Source organism: Equus quagga, chromosome 2 (assembly GCF_021613505.1).
Source record: "Equus quagga isolate Etosha38 chromosome 2, UCLA_HA_Equagga_1.0, whole genome shotgun sequence".
Taxonomy (NCBI): domain Eukaryota; kingdom Metazoa; phylum Chordata; class Mammalia; order Perissodactyla; family Equidae; genus Equus; species Equus quagga.
Genome location: NC_060268.1, coordinates 153,914,368 through 153,931,488, shown reverse-complemented (window position 1 = coordinate 153,931,488; position 17,121 = coordinate 153,914,368). Strand labels below are relative to the sequence as shown.

Sequence of the window (17,121 nt, the reverse complement as noted above, 5' to 3'; positions counted from 1 at the left end):
GGATCTAATCCTCTATTGAAGCCATTGTCTGGATCACTCATCAGACAATCAAATCCAGTATTAGGACATCTCTTACACGGTTGTTCTATATTAATTATCCTTCAGAATGTTATGTGACTATCTAATCACATGGTTACATCCTGCCTCTCCAAATAAAGTACAAGTAACTTTAAAGCAGAGAAAAAAGCTGGCATGTAGCACAGTGCCTTTAACATAGTACAGATGATAACAATATATATCTGACTATTTGCAATGTATAGTTGATCAAACTCTAGGTGCTCAATATTTGCTATTTAACTGCAAAGTGATGGGGTACTAAGTATCAATGAGATCCCTAGGGGGTGGGATATAAAGGACTTTCCTCACTTTGTACTTCATATAATTAGCTTTTAGTGGTTGGATTATTAATTTTTCAAGTTTCGATTTTCTACTTAAAAACAGGGAGTATTTTTGCAAAAGACTATAGGGAACGAAAGCAAATGTACGAACATGAGTGAGCACATACAAAGGGAAGATGGTTTGGGAACGAGTGGTGTTCCTTTACTCTTCTCTTTTCCATGGTTATACATTGTTACTGGCCTTCTGCAACAAAGGGAGACTCCTACCTAAATATTTACCCCTATTTAAAAACTCAAATCAAGGCCAGAAATGGCCAGTGAAGGGACCAGATGCCAGTGTCTACCAACATCAATGTTATGTTGCTGGTATCCTACGAACCCTCCTACCAATAGGTTTGCTGATCCATATACAGGAGGCAGCAGGGGCTACAGGAGTTATATCTAGACAACAATAATTTTTGTGTTCTTGTACCAAGATCTCAGGGAGTTAAAAGAAGTCATGCAAACATCCTTTTCTTTATCAAGTACCAACTTAGGTGTTTGGGCATCCCATACCATGGCTTAAAGAGATTAAGTATGATCTTTTGGAGACTGATCAAGAGTTACAGTTCCTGGAGCTCAATAATGGACCCACCTGTGCTCTCTACGCTCCTCAGGCAGTTTTCGAGTTTCAAATGTCACATGAAACTGCTTCGCATGCCAATGGCTGCCACACCCTCCTCTACAGCATACCTCCCTGCCTACCAGAAGTATGAGACATACCTCCATGTCTAGTCATTGTCAACAAAGAAATAGGCCAGCTGGGAAAAGAGCCAAAAATCTTTCGGTTGGAAAGTTTTCAAGGTAGACAGATACTCTACTTTAGCCTTCAATAAAGTATGTTTGGAGCAATATAAATAATAAATTAAGAACAGTCACCAAAGGGCTATTAATTTTATTTGGTTTGTGACATCTTTTAATAACATTATTATTACATCTTCTAAAATTCAAAGCACAGGAGATTGTAGTTTGGAATTGGATCTGCTACCTGCATTCTCAATACAACTCCTTCCTTCTTGCTCTCTTCCACCCTCATCCCTCAACACAGAACCCATTCCCTACCAAGCATCTCCAAAGATAACCAAACATAACATCCAGGCACTGGATGTCTTCAGCTTGTAAAACTACATACTCTTTTTTCCTGCCATTCCCAAGTTTAGGTCATGTTAGTATCCTCTTTGGCTATATTACTATGCTCCTCAAAATACTGAGTAGTTGCCTAAATTCTTTCGTACCTATTCTAAACAGTGTTAAGACCCGAACAACAAGGTTGCACAGCTGAACCCTGCTCCCCAAATACAGAAGCCATATCCCTAAGCTATCACACAGAAACCAAGTTCCAGCAGCAATGATGTTTTGAAAGGCCCTGAAGTCCACTCTAAAAAGGCGGAGAGCTCCAACTCTGCCCTTGCCTACATCCATTCAATAAATATTTATTGAGTACTACCATGTATAAAAGGCTCTGTGCGCCAGGTCCTTCTTTTTACGAAGCTTTTCTTTCTCTCCTATGCGTACCTGTGCCCTCTACCCACTCAGGTAGTCACTTTACCAACTCCTATGAACACTGCTTCCTTTCTCATACTAAGGCCTTCTTTCAATGCTTAGATTCTTAATAACTTCTCTATATTCACCTAACTTCCTGCATTATTAGTAATTCTTAATCTGATTTGGGTCTAAAACCTCTGCTGAACAGTGTTTTTCTTTCTAATTATGGGCTGACAGCCATCTCTAGTTACCACACTCACATTCTGATACACATTTAAGTTTGTGTATTACCTTTGAGCAGTGGTTCTCACTTTATGTGCATCAGAATCACCTGAAAAACTTGTAAATACACAGACTGCTAGGCTAAAGAGACAGCATTTCTAACAAGTTCCCAGGGACCATGCTTTGGGAACCATCACTTTTGAGACTCTGATGAAAACTATGAAAAAGTGTATATATATATAAAATTTTGCACGCAATTTCAAGGGGTTTATGGATGACCATTTGTAGACACCTTCTGCTCTATATTTCTTTCTAAGGAATGTTTAGGACGTAGTGTTTCCTGACTTGACCATAAGTATTAATTGCAGTACAGGTGTGCATGCAAACATCTCCTAAGAATGATGAAGAAATACTTGGTACTGGAAAATCAGTTCTGTCCATCCAATGTGCTGCCTTCTTCAGCCTCACATGTCTCTTTCACATGCATGTAATCATTTTTCTGCACTTCTGGTTTAATTCTCAGAAACAAAAGACTCACTGTTGAATATTTAAAGGGCTTTTTGGAATCACTCAAACAAAACTATTTTATAGGTGAGAAAGTGGTCTGGTAAGAAAGAATATAAACATTGGATTAAGACAGAACTAGACAAATTCTGATTCCGCTTTTCCTAAAGGTATGAACACTAAGCTTCAATTTCCTCATTTATAAAATTGCGGATTTCATAGGGAAATAATTTTTTTCCCTTCCAGGGAAAGGTTACATGAAAGGAATGAAACAGGGAGTGGTTCTACTATTTAAAACCAAGGATTCTTATTTATGGTAAGGAATTTTTTTTTTTTTTAAAGACTGGCCCTGAGCTAACATCTGTTGCCCATCTTTTTTATTTTTTGCTTCTTTCCCAAAGCCTCCCAGTACACGGCTGTATATTCTAGTTGTAGGTCTCTCTAGTTGTGCCATGTGGGATGCTACCCAGCACAGCTTGATGAGTGGTGCTAGGTCCACACCCAGGATCCGAACTGGCGAAACCCTGGGCTGTTGAAACCTTGGGCTGCCGAAGCAGAGCATGCGAACTTAACCGCCTGGCCACAGGGCTGGCCCCTATGATAAGGAGTTTAAACGGTGGTGAGAGAACGAATGTCTAAATTAAGAAAATGAGAAGACTGAACTAAATAATTTCTAAGATGCCTTCAAATCCAACATTTTGTATGTAGGAACTTTAACTAGCTGGCATGTCATTATTCACTTATATTTTCTATAGGTACTCAACAATCATTTATTCTTTAACTCATCATAAACTCCTTAAAAAGAAAATCATACCTTTATTTTACTATTTCCTTTCTCTACTTTCTTCCCTCTACAGTGTCTAACACAACATTCCAAGATCTACTGGAAACATAAAATTAATATGAATAATAATAAATTATTCTCCTTCCCTCAAACAGGCCTGGGAAAATACATCTTTCCAACACAGAAAAGCCCTTCTTCATGAATAAGTTTCCTTCTGTATTTCCTCAACAGCCAGAATCCATTAAATTATCTTTAATCGATTCAACAAGATCTCTCAGGACTTGGCTATTACAGATATAGCTCAATTCTGTATGTTTTACATTTTAAAGATCTATCAGACATTCTTTTCTCAATTTACAATCTTATTAGTTTATTGCAGAAACTCTTACATTGGATGTAATATGAGTGAATGTGCACAAATGTCTACCAAAATTATACCCCCAAATCCCAGGTTCTAAGAATCTAGAAATCACCTTAGCATCCAGCAATTTCCACTAAACATACCTCTTGTAGAAGACGTGGATCCAGGCAGTCACCATCATCATTAAACATAGACTCCCAGCTCTCCTCAGTAGCAGCACTTCCTTCAACATGAGAAGCTTCAGTTGCTTTCAGTTCCATGGATGTTTCCACAGACACTGATTCTGTATCAGGAAAGGATACACCAAATTCTGTATTCTCCGAGTCATCTTCCTCTTTTGTTTCGAACTCTTCAGCAGTTTTTAGTTCAAGTAATGTCTTTGTTATATCACCAGTACAATCTAGATCATTGCCCAAGGCACTGTCTAAAAGTACTTTTGTCCCATTTAACATACTGAGTTCAGAGTCCAAAAAATTGTTACAACTACTACCAGCAATCTTCTTTATAGGTAAGGAGGAAGCACAATCTGACAAGCTCTCTATCAACTTTCCTGTTGACTCAGTGAAACCAGATGAAATACTCTCAGCATAAATATCTGAGCAAGCAGTCAGGTTGCTGAAGTGTTCAGTGTCATTCCCACTTCTAGCTACATGAAAAGGAGCTGTAGCTGCACTCATTTCTAGATATTTTGAGAAACTACTTGTGTTGCTACAGGCCTCGTCAGCTATTCTAACTGCAACTACACAAGGGCTGCCTACAGTTACTTGATCAGATGTGACATCTGTAATGTCCATCACACATGCCTTATTGGTAATGTCACCTACACTCTTAGACCCATTATCTGTACCTGATTCATGAGCAAGGACGGCTGTATCAGAAGGTTCATACTTTACAAATAATTCATCAGTAGTGCTGTCATTCTCCTCACACTCTCTAATCATTGTTGGCTCAAAAATGCCATTTGTGCTCTCTAATTTGCTGACGATAGTCATTTTATGAGAGATGTGACCCATAGTCTCAGGAATGGAATCTATACCTTTCTGACCCAAGATGAAATCTGTACTGTTGGCTACATCACCAACATTCTCAGCTTCAAAGTCTACAAAAGTTTGCTCAGTGACACCATCTTTTGGACTTCCAGGAACGGAGACAGTGGTGATGCCTCCATTGCTGAGCTTCAACATTCCACCTGCTGTTTGCATATCTTGTTGTACAATTCCAGAATCAGAGCTTAGTTTTATCGGTGCAAGCATACTCTCAGCTTTCAACACAGAATTAAAAACTCCAGGAAACTGGGATAGTATCTCCACAACTGTAGTATCAGTTTCCATTCTGCTTTCCAAATCTCTGTCTTCAAATGTTTCCCCACTTAGTTCGTGCCCACTGAAATCACAGAATTCCACATTTTGGAATGGTTTGTTTAGAACCTGAGATTCACTGATTTCTGAACAAGACTGAGATACAAACAACCTCTCCTGTCCTGTCACGTCTGTGGTTCCAATCTCAAAACACTGCACCTTCTTTGGTTTAAAATGTCTTTGTAAAAATACACTAGGTACAATCCCAGGATTTGGGCCTCTTTGCTGATGTGCTTGGGATAATACTTCTTTGGATTCTGTGGTTCCCTTCTTAGTACAAATCCTATCTTTCTTTCTTTCTTGAAGGCACGCATCTTTTCTTAACTTTGTTGAAGATTTCTGTCCTTTCCTGTGATTGTGCTCCTTTTTATCAGGATTAATACTCAGTCTTTGAGCTGCAGGTTTGTCTCTAAAGATCTCCTTTTGGGAAAGACAATCTTCTTTTTGTTCCTCTTTCACCATGGAGTTAGATGGACCAGAGTTTTTTTCCTTACCACCTGACTCAAGGAGGACTACACCCCTTCGAGCTTTAGGTACATAAAGTGCCATGTCAGGCCTTCTGGCTCGAACTCTGCATCTCTCTGCCTCTTGCTGCATGGCACCACTTCAATCTGCAAGAAAAAGAGAGAATGATTTAATTACCAGAAACTAATTACAATGTATTGAACCAAGAGATTTTTAAAGACTAGGTAGAGGGCCTAGTAATCCATCCTATAGAAACCCTCAAGTTAAAAGTAAAACTTGCCATAAAATAATTAATGTAATCAGGTAAACAACTAAGAAAAATAAATTCCAAAATAACTCATGAGCCCATGAATTTTAGCCATATATCTTCTTTCTTCATTTTCCCAAAACCCTTTATCTCTACCTCCCAAGTCCTCTCTACTTTTTAACAAGTAGCCTTGTCTAAAGCTGAATTAAAACAGATTACAACAACGACTGCCAGCTATCAAGTACTCATAAAACACAATGATCTTCATAGTCTAGGAGCTCAGAATTTACATGGAAGAGTATATTCAAGAAGGACCCCTAAAAACACATCAGTTGAACATAAATATTTATACATAAATATGATTTTTAAGACTAAATTGAATGTAGCCTAGAAAATGAGATGAAATCAGGAACTGCTTTCTAGAAGATCTGCTTTTGAACATAATTTTTAAGGAAAGATATGGGTAGTGGAAAAGAGAGAGCCATTATTCTATTAATACTATTTAATCAAGTGACCTACTGTAAGTTTTTCTTCCTTCCAGCAGCAATAAAACAGGTCTGGGTAGGATGAAGAAGGGTGAAGGTCATGGAATGTGACGAGACAACTCACACTAGTAACTTCCTGACAACCTCCACCGTGGTTGGTCAATGGAATTTAACAAGAGGAAATAATTTAACAAAGGTTACATAAACCTTTATCTACTATCTATAAAATACAAGGAAATGTGCTAGACAATTTCACACTGAAATAATCTTTGAATCTTCAAAGTAACACTGTGAAGTAGGTATTATTTGTCCAGAGCAGAGAGAATAGGAGGTGCTATACATTGCAAAGAAATACCTATATATACTCAGAAGCACCCATTGTTAATATTTCACCACACACATTTCAAAGAAAGAGATAATAAGAAAGAATGAACGACTAACAAATCCTGTCCCCTCTATTCCTGATCCCTCATTTCACCTGATACAGAATACTTCCTCAGTGAAAAGGCTCTGCTCTCCTGGCCCAGGCTATTTTCTTTTCAGCCCAAGTATATACTATGGCCCTGAAAATCAAGTGTCTCCAGTGATCCTCTTGTCCCTTTTCTCTTTTGATGTCTTAATTATTGTCTAGCTCACCATTCTTCATGGATTTTCTATCTTTCCATTTGTGGAAGAATATGCCTTTAACATTTAGTCATGCCAAGATCTTTCAAAAATGCCTACTTTTCAAAGATCGAAGTACCAAAGGGTATTTCATCGGAGAGAATGCCATAGACATAGTGTATCTTGATCTCAGTTAGCAAACCATCTGACCAAATACCTCATGATAAACTTCTGTATTTAAATTGCTAAAATGTGGGTTACTTAATGGAAATGGGAGGTGGACTCACAACTGATTAAACAACAAAAGTAACGATAATAAGTAGAAGTAAATCTAGAGAGGGTTAAAGTAGAACTGTGTCCCCACAGCCCTTTGAAATTGAACATTTTACAAATGAACAAATTGCAATTGCAATTGCAATTGAACAATTGCAATTGCAATTGCAATTAACACAAAATCCATAGGATTAATATAGACCAAAAATGATAAAATTACAAATTAATATCATTTCTACAATCTGGAATGCTGTGCTGAAAGCAATATGAAGACATAAGAATAAATAAACAAAATCTGCTTTGGGTAAAAAAAAAAAGAATCAAACAACACAGACGACTTGACTTGTGTACAATTTGCAGAAAAAAAAAGATCTAAAGGCTTTTACTTCATCTACAAAGTCAATAAAAGCCAAAAAGTAGTGATGTGGATGTTTAGAAAGGCAACACAGTCTTCAGAGTCTAGAAAATATACCATACAATGTATGGTTAAAGGAACTAAAGGTATACTTCTTGCCCAAAGAGGTCTAAATGGAAACAGCCCAGCTACGTTTATACACAAATGGTTGGTTGCTCTACAGAAGAGACAAATTTTCTCTTCTATGTTTGTGTATTTCTCCAGAAGTCAGTACCAGAACCAACTGGCAGAAATTAAAGGAAAACAAAGTTTGGCTCAATATAAAAAAGAACTCTACTTCTAGAGTTCTCCAACACTATTATCAGGTAATAAGCTGTCTCTAGAATAATTTAAATACAGTCTGGATAACTGATAGACTAGAGAAAGAAGTTCTATCTCTAAGGCAGATTGGTCTGGATTAATTTTAAGCATTCTTCAAACTCTAAATTCTATGATTCTGTTTCTCATCTACATACATCAAAGGCTTCATATCAAAGACATATATCAAAGGCTTCAAATTGAAAATTATCATTATGTGCTACAGCTAATGCCTTTTAGAACTCACCCTTTCTTTTTTCTTAGTTAATGCCCACATGTTGTCATGGTACAATTTCCTAAAGCTGAATAACAGTATAACAAATTTATATTATTGTCTATTTCCTACCAAAACACTGAATTCAATTATGCCATGACTAGCAGTGTGCTGCTAAATGATTAGCAACTGGCTTTCCTAGTGTAGTTTGGAGTACTGGTTGATGTTTTCGTTTATGTGAATGATGTCAACAATGTTTCTCTGCTGAAGTGGATAATCATTTTTGAACAAAAGAATATATCCTCAATTTTTTGAGCTATGCACAATTTAATAGCTAAAGACACGACACTTTTAAGTTTGCATTACTAGCATTTTCTCCAACACTTTTAAGTCTAGACAATCAATAAACAATAAATCAAGCCTTGATTTATGGCATTTGCCGATCTCTGGGGTGTAATATTCCCACCATGGCTAATTTCAAGCCTCCAATGTGACATTACTGAACATGGAGTTGGAAAAAGACACAAAGTAGCACACCATGACATATTTCAGCCATAAACGTACAATATACATAAATAACTTCAAGAGCATAGATCATAGTAAAAGGTAGTAAAATAATTAGGAAGTGATGAATTTTAAGTATTTATTATCTTCTTATAAATGTAATTTACTTAATAATAAGTTATATAAATTTAATTTTTAATAATGGCTGTGTTTAACAATTTCTTTGCAAAATTCCTAAAATTTTAACAATCAGCTCTCAGGCCAGTAAGACATGCTCCAATATACCACTGGCTGTGACAATTCTTTAGTAATAACTCACAGACACACAAAAATGAGAAGCATCCTCATCTTGTGGACTTTCAAGATAATGCCAATTCATTGTGAAACCTTGTTGTATTTTTTCAATTTTTTTTGCAACTGTAGGCATGAAAAGCCTTTAACATTGGGAGAAGGTGTGCCCACCATATGCAATTCTTAAAAATCTAAATTGGATTAAAATTTGCCTACCCAGGTATTTACTACAGCACTTGATATTTTCCTTTTCTCTTTTAACACAGGTTTGACTTTTTCACAGTGTTCTAAGTGCTTTTATCAGTCCAATTTGCTTCTTAACTGAAGGGGAGAACCAGTTACTTGGAGTCTATTTTGCAGTTAATTTATCCTGGAATTTATCATGGCCATTAGCATGCAATTCTTTTCAAAATTACATTTTCTCCTTTTTTTTTTTGAGGAAGATTAGCACTGAGCTGACATCTGCTGCCAATCCTCCTCTTTTTTGCTGAGGAAGACTGGCCCTGAGCTAACATCCATGCCCATCTTCCTGTACTTTATATGTGGGACGCCTGCCACAGCATGGCTTGCCAAGTGGCGCCACGTCCGCACCCGGGATCTGAACCGGCAAACCCGGGGCCACTGAAGCAGAATGTGCGAACTTAACCACTGCACCACCAAGCTGGCCCCTCAAAATTACACTTTCTAAAGCGATAAAAATTCAGCTTCCTCCACGATGGTGGGCAATTAATTGCTAACATAGGCCTTTAAAATATTTTACTCCAAATCATTTTTTCTATACTATACTTTTGAACAGTGGGATCATACGTGAGTACCTGTCCAATTGCTTCTACAGTTTCAAATTAACCTTGAGAGAAAATATCAGTAACCTCCTTTACGTACCTTTCTGACTCATCTTCCTGAGTAAGTGAACTAGCACAAAACAAATCAGGCTTTTACATTTTCCTAACAGAATGTCAACGCTGTTTGTCCACATTTGGTATCTAAAACATATGGTTCCCTCTTCAATCAACAGTACAGAATATTAGCACTTAAGGCACTCAGTGGATAATTCAACCATGGATTTGATCCAGTACTTACCGAAGGCTCACTTGAGACATCTGATATTTGAGAGAAAATGCCTAACGAGCATGTTAACTATTCTATGTTCCAGAACAAATTCTCTATGCTCTCTCACTTTGTTAGCTCATTAGAATGCATCATAACTAAACCATATATTTTGTCTTCAACTTTTTACTTGCAAATAATTTCAAATTTATACATAAGTTACAAAAGCAAAAATACTACAAAGAGCACCTGTACACCCTTTACCCACATTTATTTACTGTTAACATTTTATCCCATTTGCTCTATCATTTGCAAGTATGCATGTTCCCTCTCTCCTCTTTCTCTACACACACACACACACACACACACACACAATTTTTTTTTCTGAACCTTTTGAGGGCAAATTACAGGCATCATGGCCCTTTATCCCTAAATACTTCAGAGTATTATTTCCTATAAATACTCATATTCTCTTACCAAATCAGAATACAGTTATCAATGTCAGCAAATTTAACACTGATACTTTTATCAAATCTAACATGAGTATTCCAATTTTGTCAGTTGACCCAGTAATGTCTTCTATAGCATATTTCCCTAATACCGGATCCAGTTTAGAATCAGGTAATGCATTTAATTAGCACATCTCTTCACCTTTCACATTCTAGAATGTTGCCACAGCCTTTCATTGTCTTTTATGACATCAACATTTTGGAAGACTAGCTCCTCGTCCCACCCTCTTTTTAAGAGAACATCCCTCATTTAAGGTTTGTCTGATGTTTCCTCATGACTAGACTAAGGCTATACATTCTCAGCCAGAATAGTACATAGGTGGTCATGTGTCCTTCTCAAGCCATCACATCTGGAGGCATATGACTTCCACCTGTCCTTCAGTGGTGCTCTTAACTTTACTACCTGGTCAAGGCATTGTCCAGTTTCTCTGCTGTATAATTACTGTGTATTTTGTCCCTTGCAGCTAAGCAGTCTATGTAGCAACATTTAAGAGCATGCAAATATCCTGCTCCTCATCAAAATTTCCCCCTAGATTTAACATCCACTAATGATTCTAATCTGATCCAATCTTTACTATGACGGTTGCAAAATGATGATTCTTCAACTCTACAAGTCCCTTCACAATTACCAGTCAATCCCTGGCATTTTTCTGAAAGCAAAAGTAAACCATATATGTTAGCTCACCAAAGAAACTAAAATTCTATGACGCAATGCTAAAATTTCAGCTTTCATAGTTGGTTGATACAGTAAATGTCCATGTGAAAAACATTTTCTAACTTTTGCAAATCAAAGTCAAAAGTAACTATCATCTTATCCAATGTCCCATTTACAAAAAAAAAAAAAAAAAAGGAGGAAAAAGCACGTCTCTCAGACGAAGTTATATGGTCCCTTTAAAAGGCACAGCACAACGTGTCCCTTTCTGCTCTTTTCCAGAAAACACAGAATTTAAGTTTGGTGTTCAAACTCAATGATTAATCCATCCTAGATGTCTGGTAATATTTATTTCTCTGTCCCTTTTTAAACCCATCTCAAATTCCTTTGGGAAGGAGACAAGGCACAATCAATTCATATATGTTATTAAACAGAAATGTGAGAGCATGGGAGGAAAACATTTTTTTGTGGAGCAATATATTTATTTTATATCTATTTTCAACCTAGATTTGTTTGAACTATGAAATATTCTTTAGAATAATGAAATGTCTCAAATGAGGTATATATTGAGTTCTGACCCTGACATCTCCTTCAAATGATTTGCAAAAACTATGCAATACAAAGAAATTTACCCATGCACATATTAAAATTCCAATGTAAATATCCTGAATGCAAGGTTCAACAGTTTGATTTTCAATTCAAGATGACAGACAAAGCACACAAGTATACCCTCCCCCTAAAATGGACACACATCTATATGGGAATTCATTTTATAATAAATGTGGCACTTCACATCAATGGAAAGATATGGAACATACAATGTCAGGACAACTGCCTGGCTTGTCAATACCTTATTGAGGATTTTGTGTATATATTCAAGCGAGATCAATCTATGATTTTTCCTTCCTAGTATTGGGAATTATATGATTGGATTATCAAAGTTACCATAAGATACATTATGTAAGTTAAAGATTTGTTACAAGGCTGGGCTTACTGTTTCTTAAATGTTTGGTAGAACTCATCTGTAGCATTGTCTAGGAATGGTAATTTGTGGTGAAGATGTTTAAAAACTATTTTCTTTAATGTTAAAGGTCTACTGAAGTTTCTCTTCATGAGTCAGTTTGGCAAATATATTTCTCTAGAAAACTTGCCTTTTGACCTAAGTTTTCAAACTTATTGATATAAAAGTTGTTCATGGTACTTTCTTGTTAGTAAGCATCTCTCCTATAATTACCATTATGTGTCTTCTTTTTTGGTTCTTAATGTTGTTTGTTTGTACTTTCTTCCTTTTGTAATTTATCAGTCCTGCTAGAAATCTACTTTATAAGTCTTTCAAAGGACCTGATTTTGGTTTTAGAAATCTTCTCTACTTTTTTTTCTATTTCATTAATTTCTGCTCTCACCTTTATTATTTTCTTCCTTCAATTTTCTTTAAATTATTCTATTTTTCCTGGGTTAATTTCTTGAGTTGGTGACTTAATTAGCTATATTTCAAAGTTTTCTGTTGTTGCTGTTTTTAACTTTTGTATTACAAAATTTTTAAAACATATATAAAGAGAAATTATTATAATGAACTCCCAAACACCGATCACTCAGCTTCAAATCATGGCCAGTTGCTTCCTCACTTTATCTGTGCATACACTCCCATCCCCATCGAATTATTTTAAACCAAGTCCCAAGTATCATTCCGTTTCATCCTTCAATACCACAGTATAAAGCCTTAAAAGGCTGACTTTTTTTTTTTTTACAAAACCATAATACCAATACACACCTAATATATTTCCTTATATCATCACATATCCAGTACTCAAACCTTGCCAGCTCTTTTTTTTTTTTTTTTTGAACACTTGGTTTGTTAAAATCAGGATCCAAAAAGATCAATAGGTTCCATTGGTCTTTTCGTTTATAGGGACCTGTCACACTGTTTTTGTTTTCGTCCTCCTATCTTGCCATTCATTTGTTAAAGAAACTGGGTTATTTGTCATATAGAATTTCCTACATTCTAGACTTTGGTGATTGCATTCTTGCAGTATTGTTTAATAAGTTCTTATACACAGTCTTTGTACTTCCTAAAAAGTGGTGGTGATCTAGTGGCTTGATAGGATTTGGGTTTAATTTTTTTTAGAGCAAGAATATGTCATAAGTCATGCTATAAATTTCCTATTGCATCACATCAGAAAGCAATAATGTCTGATTGCCTCCTTGTGGTAATGTTAACACTGATCACTGGGTGCAGGTGCTGTCAGCCAGGCCATCTACTATGAAGTCATCCCTCATCAGTCTTTCACCCAGTGATTTTCAGCAGCCTTTGATGAATACTGCCAAGATACACTATTTGCAAAATGATGACATTCTAATTCTGTCATTCTTTTTGCATTTATTAGCTGGAATTCTCTTATAATGAACTTTCCCTCAACAACCATTACGTGACGCTGAGATACAGTTTATATGGATAAGACAGAATACTCGATTATTTATTTACCAGTTTCTGAACAAACTGGTTCCATGGCATCCTCCAAAAGGTAAAAAACATTTTTTTAATTGATTTTAACAAAACAAAAAAAAACACAGATTTTAATTTTTTCGTGTTTCAATCCATTGCAATAATTATTCTTCTTGAAGCTCAAACTGTCTTTGGCCAATGGCAGCCCCTTCGAGGTCCGTTTTACACAAATCCAAGTTGCCTTTGATAGCTCCTTGCTTTCTTGTATGAGATCTTGTCATACCAGAGCTTACCCAGAGCTGGAATCAGCCACTTTTTTCAAGAAGCCCTCGTTCATTTTGGTGAGAAATAATATCTTAAAACCACAATCTGAGTTTACTGCTACTGAGTTGGTCATTGTGGGTAATCACTTTCAGATCTCACAAATTTTTATTTTTGGAATGAAATAACAATGAAAACACACATTTCCATGCTTTTTTCATCTCATAAGTTATTTAGAAGTGTCTTTCAAGTGTGTGTGTGTGTGTGTGTATATATATTTTACATATATTTTTTAATTGATTTCTAACTTAATTACACTGAAGGTCTGAATGACATCAATTCTTCAAAATTTTTTGATTTTGCTTTATGGTCTAGTAAATGATCAATTTTGATAAATGTCTCATCTGTACCTAAAAATAATGTATACTAGCTAAATGTTTGGGTGTTGTGTGTATTCATTAAATCAAGTGTATTAAAGTATTGTTCAAATCATATCCTTACTTATTCTCTGTATTAATTATTGAGAAGAATGTGTAAAATACCCACCATGTTTGTGGACTTACTACTTTCTCTAGTTTTGTACATTAGTTTTTATATAACTTTTTGAAGTAACATTACCAGATACTTATATTTAGAATTGTTCTATCTTCCTGGTAAATTTATTTTACTTATTTATTTATTTTTTTTTGGCTGAGGAAGATTCACCCTGAGCTAACATCTGTGCCAATTTTCCTCTGTTTTGTATGTGGGTCACCGCCACAGCATAAGTGTGTAGGTCTGCCCCCAGGAACCAAACCCGGGAATTTAACCACTAGGCCATGGGGCCAGCCCCTGGTAAATTTTTACTTTTACCATTATGTAGTGATCTCTTCGACTGTTGAATTTTTAGGGGGGAGCCCTAAAATTTATTTTGCCTAAAAGTAATATACCTATGGCACTTTTCATTTAGTTAGTATCTTTTCTTATCCTTTTACTTTTAACCTGTGTCACCACGTTGTAGGTGTGTCTCTGGCAAATATTATACAGTTGAACTGTGTATTCTTTACCCATTCTGTCACTGTCAGTCTTTTAGTTGTCAAATTTAGTCCATTTACATTTATTGTGATTATGGGCACATCTGGAGTTATTTCTACCTTTTTATTTTGTGCTTCCTATTTATCCTACTTTTAGTAGTTTTTTTCCTTTTCCTGCTTTTTTGAGGTTGATGAAGTTTTTATTCTTCTTCTACTGCTCAGAAAGCTCTATACCCTACTTCTAGTCTCTTCTTAGCATTTTAACATGAGTGCTTGTCTAAATGTCTAAAGCTAATCCTTATTTGTATCTGTCCCCAGACAATCGTATGATGTTTTTATTTCACAATCCCTTCCATATGTACTCTTAGTTTTTGTCTGAAAATATCTTTACATTGCTCTCATCCTTTAATGAATTTTGACTTCTATTGTTACTATTAAGAAATCTGGAGCCTGCCCTGATGGTCTAGTGGTTAAAGCTCAGCGCACTGTGCTTCGGTGGCCCAGGTTTGGTTCCCAGCCACAGAACCACACCACTCGTCAGTCAGTAGCCATGTTGTGGTGGCAGCTCACATAGAAGAACTAGAAGGACCTACAACTAGAATATACAACTATGTACTAGGGCTCTGGGGAGGAAAAAGAAGAGGAAGACTCGCAACAGATGTTAGATCAGAGCCCAGCTTTAAGGGAAAAAACAAAATCTGTTGTCAGTTTGTCATTGCTTTATAACTAATCCCTCTTTCCTTTATGATGATTCTCAAGATAGTCTCTTGTGTATTTGGGGCTCTCAAGTTTCTACAATGTGTTTAAGTGTATGTGTAGTGTTATTTTACTACTAAGAAAATACTATGCTTCTTGAATTTGACTATTTTAGCTATGTGTCTTTTACCAATTCTATTCATTCAGGACAATATCTTCAGATCCATCTTCCACATCACTAGTTTTCTCTTCAAATTTGCCTATTTTACATTTTATCCTATTCAATCAGTTTTTAAATTTTAATGACTAAGGTTTTATTATAGAAGTCCTATTTATCCCCCACTCTGCCCATGATCTCCCTGGTCTTATGTTGTTTAACAGTTTTATTGCTATTCTTATATTTATGTCTTCTTCTTTTATCTTTCATCATTTTTAACATTCCTATTTATTGCTTAATGTTTATTATTATAATTGTGGAATTTACTTTTAAACTAGTCTTATAATTAGATTTAACTTTTATAATTAATATTAAATATTTATTATTTAATAGTTCTACTTTCTAAAGTTCCTCACAATTTAATTCTGCTGTCTCTTGTATCTCTGACTTTTGCCTAAGGCATTGTCCATTTTTTTTTTTCTGTAATTTTGGGTAGTGAGCTCAACATCAGTGGGGCTTCATCTGTGGAAATTTCATACAGCCAGACTACAAGTGTTCCTCTATGGAGCAGTTCTGCATTAATGTTAATTTTGAAGTTTGAGGTTTTCCAGACCACGCAGTAAATATAAATATGAAACACAAACCCACATGAGGGTAAAAGAGTAGCTACAAAATCTCAGGAAACTTTTCCCCTTCACTCAGAACCCAAGTAAAAACAGACAAGCTTCCTTGTTTTCTTTCTGTAACTCTGAGCAATTTTTTTTCTACTCTACCCTTTGAGTGAGGTACAACTCTTGAGATTTAAGGCTTCAGGAAGTGAACTCAGTTTCCAACTCATCTCTCCCAGGCCCAATGCCTCCACTCCTATTTCTCACACACCTATCAATATCTAAGCCTCTTAGTTACCAAGAACAGCAACATTAGTAAAATAAAAAGTAAACAGAGAGATCTCGCCAAGATGGTGGCATAGGCGGACTCTGAACTCACCTCTTCCCATGAACACAATCAGGTTACAACCATTCTTGGAAAAATTATCCCAGAGAAAGGGGGTTTGGTGGGTGGGCACAAAGGGTGAATATGACTGACAAATAATAATGTACAACTGAAATTTCACAAGGTTGTAAACTATCATAATCACAATAAAAAGTAGAAAAAAAAATTACCCCAGAGAGAGAACTGAAAACTGGATAAAAAGAACCCTCACAACAAGGGACAGTCCTGACTGAGGCTGAAGAGGCAGAAATTCCTCGAGAGAAAAAAGCCACCCAATTAACAAACAGCCAACTGGGGGCAGGGGGAGCCTAGACGCCCTGGGTACCTGCAGGAAGAGCAACCCTGCAGCAGCAGCAGGACACATGTAGCCCACAGGGGTCACTCCTGGAACATCTGGACTGGAGAAGAGAGGGAAGCACACTGCTGGGGTTCAAAAGGCATCTTTTACACAAGGCTACTTTTCCA

At 36.2% G+C, this 17,121-nt stretch overlaps 1 protein-coding gene across 3 annotated transcripts in view; it reads right to left on the bottom strand.

Moving 5' to 3' along the window:
- Positions 1-17,121, bottom strand: part of R3HCC1L (R3H domain and coiled-coil containing 1 like) — a 95,178-nt gene that overhangs the window by 26,715 nt on the left and 51,342 nt on the right. For all 3 annotated transcript variants that reach the window (XM_046653180.1, XM_046653182.1, XM_046653181.1), the window contains exon 3: positions 3,877-5,702. In XM_046653180.1, coding sequence (XP_046509136.1) covers positions 3,877-5,688 — 1,812 coding nt within the window. In that variant the 5' untranslated portion in view covers positions 5,689-5,702. The remainder of the gene's footprint in view (positions 1-3,876; positions 5,703-17,121) is intronic.